The sequence below is a fragment of the Montipora foliosa genome, chromosome 8, assembly GCF_036669935.1.
Source record: "Montipora foliosa isolate CH-2021 chromosome 8, ASM3666993v2, whole genome shotgun sequence".
Taxonomy (NCBI): domain Eukaryota; kingdom Metazoa; phylum Cnidaria; class Anthozoa; order Scleractinia; family Acroporidae; genus Montipora; species Montipora foliosa.
In genome coordinates this window covers 42,200,497-42,204,141 of record NC_090876.1, presented here as the reverse complement: position 1 = coordinate 42,204,141, position 3,645 = coordinate 42,200,497, and the positions used below count along the sequence as shown (strand labels likewise).

Sequence of the window (3,645 nt, the reverse complement as noted above, 5' to 3'; positions counted from 1 at the left end):
ACGATTAAGGGTATCCTAAGGATATCGTGGTTATTTGCACTTGTTGTTCATTCATTAGAAAGAAAGTCTTTGGCTTCTTATCACATTAATAAAATTTATAGCATAGAAAGAATTGTACGCTGTTGTGTTGACGACACTGCCCAGGTAGACAAACTTCTCCACCTCGTTCAGGTCTTCGTCGTGGGGTGTGATGGGGTCTTGTTTCTTGTTGTTTCTTCGCATCACCACCGTCTTCTTAACGTTGATATTGAGGCCCGTCTTCTCAGCTTCTTCGGCGAGCCGGGACAGCTTCTCTTGTGCGTCCTGGTGTCTGTGTGAGAGGAGGCTAATGTTGTCAGCGAAGTCCAGGTCCTCCAGCTGTTTGGTGATAGTCCACTGGATGCCGGTCTTCTTATCTTATCTTATCTTATCTGTTGCCTGCTTCATAATCCAGTCGACTACCAGAACTAAGATGGTCGGCGACAGTATGCAGCCTTGACGAACACCGGTCTGTACCTGGAATGTGTCCGTCAACTTCCCATCGTGTATGACTTGGCAGCTGGAGTTGTCGTACAGTTGCTGTATGATGGAAATGAACTTGGGGGAGGGGGGGGGGGGGGGAAGCCGTAGTGTTGCATTAGCCTCCAGATGACGTCGCGATCCACACTGTCGAATGCCATTTGGAAGTCGACGAATACTGAGTACAGTGGGATCTGCCATTCCAGCGACTGCTCAATGATGATTCGCAGCGTGGCGATATGGTCTGTGCAGGATCTGTCTTGACGAAAACCTGCCTGCTCCTCTCGTAGAGTTTCGTCCAGGGCCTTCTTGATTCTCTCCAGGATGATTCTTGTCAGGACCTTGCATGGGATGGAGAGCAGCATGATACCCCGCCAGTTGTTGCATGATGACAGGTCCCCTTTCTTCGGCAGTTTCACCAGTTACCCTTTCTTCCATTCCACTGGGATCTGCTCGTTCTCCCAGATCTTCATCAGGAGTGGATGGATCATCTCCGTGGAGGTCTGGATGTCCGCCTTTAGTGCTTCTAGTGGAATGCCGTCTGAGCCTGCTGCCTTGCCTGACTTCAAGGACTTGATAGCTTTGCTGACCTCGGCCTTAGTTGGTGGATTCATGCTCACCGCTAGCTGGTTTGCTGCTGGTGGGATGTCAGGTGGGACTTGAGGTGAGGGTCTGTTGAGAATCTATTGGAAGGGTTCTGCCCATCTTGCTCTCTCTTTGGCTTCATCTGTGATGGTCTCGCCGTTTTTGTCTTTCACTGGTCTTGAGGGGGCCTTGCTTTTCCCTGACAGTGTTCTTGTGATCTCATACAGCCTCTTCATGTCTCTTTTGCCAGCTGCTGTTTCTGCTTCTTCTGTGAGGTCGTGTATGAATCTCCTCTCGTCCGCTCTGGTGCTTTTCTTGACCTGTCGGCTCAGCTCCCAGTACTGGGCCTGTAGATCTTGCTTCTGTTGCAGGTCTTGGGTCTGGTTGATGTCGTTCTTTAGCTGTTTCCTCTCTTTGATGAGTGTCCAGGTATTGGCTGACAGCCACTTTGTGTTGTCTAGTTTTCTTCCCCATTACCTCATTACATGTGACCTTCCAGGTGTCCCTAAGGCCACACCATGTCTCCTCTACTGATTCTTCTGGTTGGTGGGCGAGTGCGCTGAACCGGTTTCTCAGTTCACTTTGGTAGACCTCAGCTTTTGTTTTATCTTTCAGGCTGTGTATGTTGTATTTGTGGGATGGCCTGTCTGCTCGGTCTCTGTAGACTTTCAGCTTGACTTTCAGGTCTGCCACCACCAAGTGATGGTCCGAGGCTGCGTCTGCTCCTCGTTTGACTCTGACGTCCAGCAAGCTTCTCCTCCACTTTCTTCCGATGGTGACGTGATCGATTTGATTCACAGTCCTCCCATCTGATGATGTCCATGTCGTCTTATGGATCTGCTTGTGCTGGAACACGGTGCCTCCAATGACCAGGTCGTTGAAGGTGCAGAACTCAGTGAGTAGCTCTCCATTCTCGTTCTGGACGCCAACTCCATGTTTTCCCATGATGAGTTCTCTGTTGGTGTTGTCTGCCCTCACTTTAGAGTTGAGGTCACCCATTAGGATCTTCAGGTCTCTTCTTGGCAGCTTATCCATCACTGTCTGGAGCTGCTCATAGAATGCCTCCTTTTCCTCTGTCTCTGCTGCTTTGGTGGGTGCGTATCACTGGATGACGGTGGCTTTCCTCCCCTTGGAGTTGAACCTTGCCGTCAAGAGCCTCGGTGATACTGGCTCCCAGGAGAGTAGTGCCTGTGCTGCCTCAGGTGTCAGAAGCAGGGCTACTCCATGAAGGTGTGGGTGTCCTTCCTCATGTCCAGAGTAGATGATAGTGTCACCACTCGTGCCATTCCAGCGTGTTTCACACAGCCCTAGCATCTTGAGGTTGTAGCGATGCATTTCCCTGCTCACTTGTGCAGATTTCCCTGCCTCATATAGGGTTCGGATGTTCCAGGTCCCTATTCTGGTCTTGATTTTGGCTGTCAGAGAGTTGTCTGCGCACTGGCTTCCCGAAGGCTTTCACTAGCCCGCATCATAGGCTCTACTGGAGAGGACTCTCCCGGAGCCAAGTTGTTTTCTGGATTTGTTGTTGCGGTTTCTGTAACAAGTCTGTTTTCCGAGACTGGGGTGTTAGCCCAGCGCCTAACCCCCAGACCTGGAAAGTCGGTTGGTTTGGTGTCTGAGTTTTCCTTCTCGTAGATGGATTGCCGACTAAGGCTAACGAGCTCCATCCACCCGTGGTTTAGAATCAGAGTTTTCCTTCTCCTAGATGGACTGCCTACCAAGGTTATCGAGCTCCATCTACCCGGGATTTGGAATCAGAGTTGTCCTTCTCCTAGGCTATGTCGGTCCGCAGCACCCTATTCCGTATTATTCAGGTGCAATCCCCCAAAGGGAGGGCTCCCCTATCCGCCACCCGGGAGACGCGCCCCTACGCCGTATAGCCCCAGCGCGAGGGTACCAAATTAAATGTACTGACGGTGTATTGATAAAAAATTCTTTGAAGCTTTTAACTGGGTGTATGTACATAGAGGATGTGATAGGTTTTGAGAACAGACGCTGAGCTAAACTTACATGTCTAAATATCTCAGTGCTGTCTAAATTTACTGCATTTTCCATACTGATTCTAAGGTGGAATTGAGTTCAGCTTGGGCTCAAGAAAAGATAGTTATATTGAATTGTCCCTGCGCGGTTATGAAACGCTTAGATCAAAACAACTGAAAGCCAATTATTGTGTAACACGGGGCCAGCGAAGCTTCATTTCCTTACTTAAATATACACCAAAGGCCACCAGGAAGTATTTGTTCCAGAAACTCAAAACACAAGTCGTTTAAATGTTAATTTCAATTTTAGTTTTAGTTTTGTAGTCTTAGGATAATGTGTAGATGTATATATGTCTTTAATAATATTTTGTAGATTATTATAAATCTGTAATTTAGATAATTAGTTTTTTCACAAACGAAGAGCCACCATGTGGAAGTGTTGTGAAATAAACCTTTTACTTACTTACTTACTTACTTACTTACTTACTTACTCACTTGGTTTCGGTAAATACAAGAGTATGTCAGTAATTGCGTGGGCCATCGGTCCGAAAAAGTCTACGCTTCTCGTCACTAAAAGGCCGTA

At 48.1% G+C, this 3,645-nt stretch overlaps 1 protein-coding gene across 1 annotated transcript; it reads right to left on the bottom strand.

Annotated features, from left to right (window-relative positions):
• Positions 1–1,302: 1,302 nt before the first annotated feature.
• Positions 1,303–2,118, bottom strand: LOC137968831 (craniofacial development protein 2-like). Its single transcript, XM_068815308.1, has one exon. The coding sequence runs from the start codon at positions 2,116–2,118 to the stop codon at positions 1,303–1,305; it is 816 nt and encodes a 271-aa protein (XP_068671409.1).
• Positions 2,119–3,645: the final 1,527 nt, after the last annotated feature.

Coding starts and splice junctions, on each gene's coding strand:
- LOC137968831 (XM_068815308.1), bottom strand. CDS start 2,118: ATGGATAAGCTGCCAAGAAGAGACCTGAAGATCCTAATGGGTGACCTC.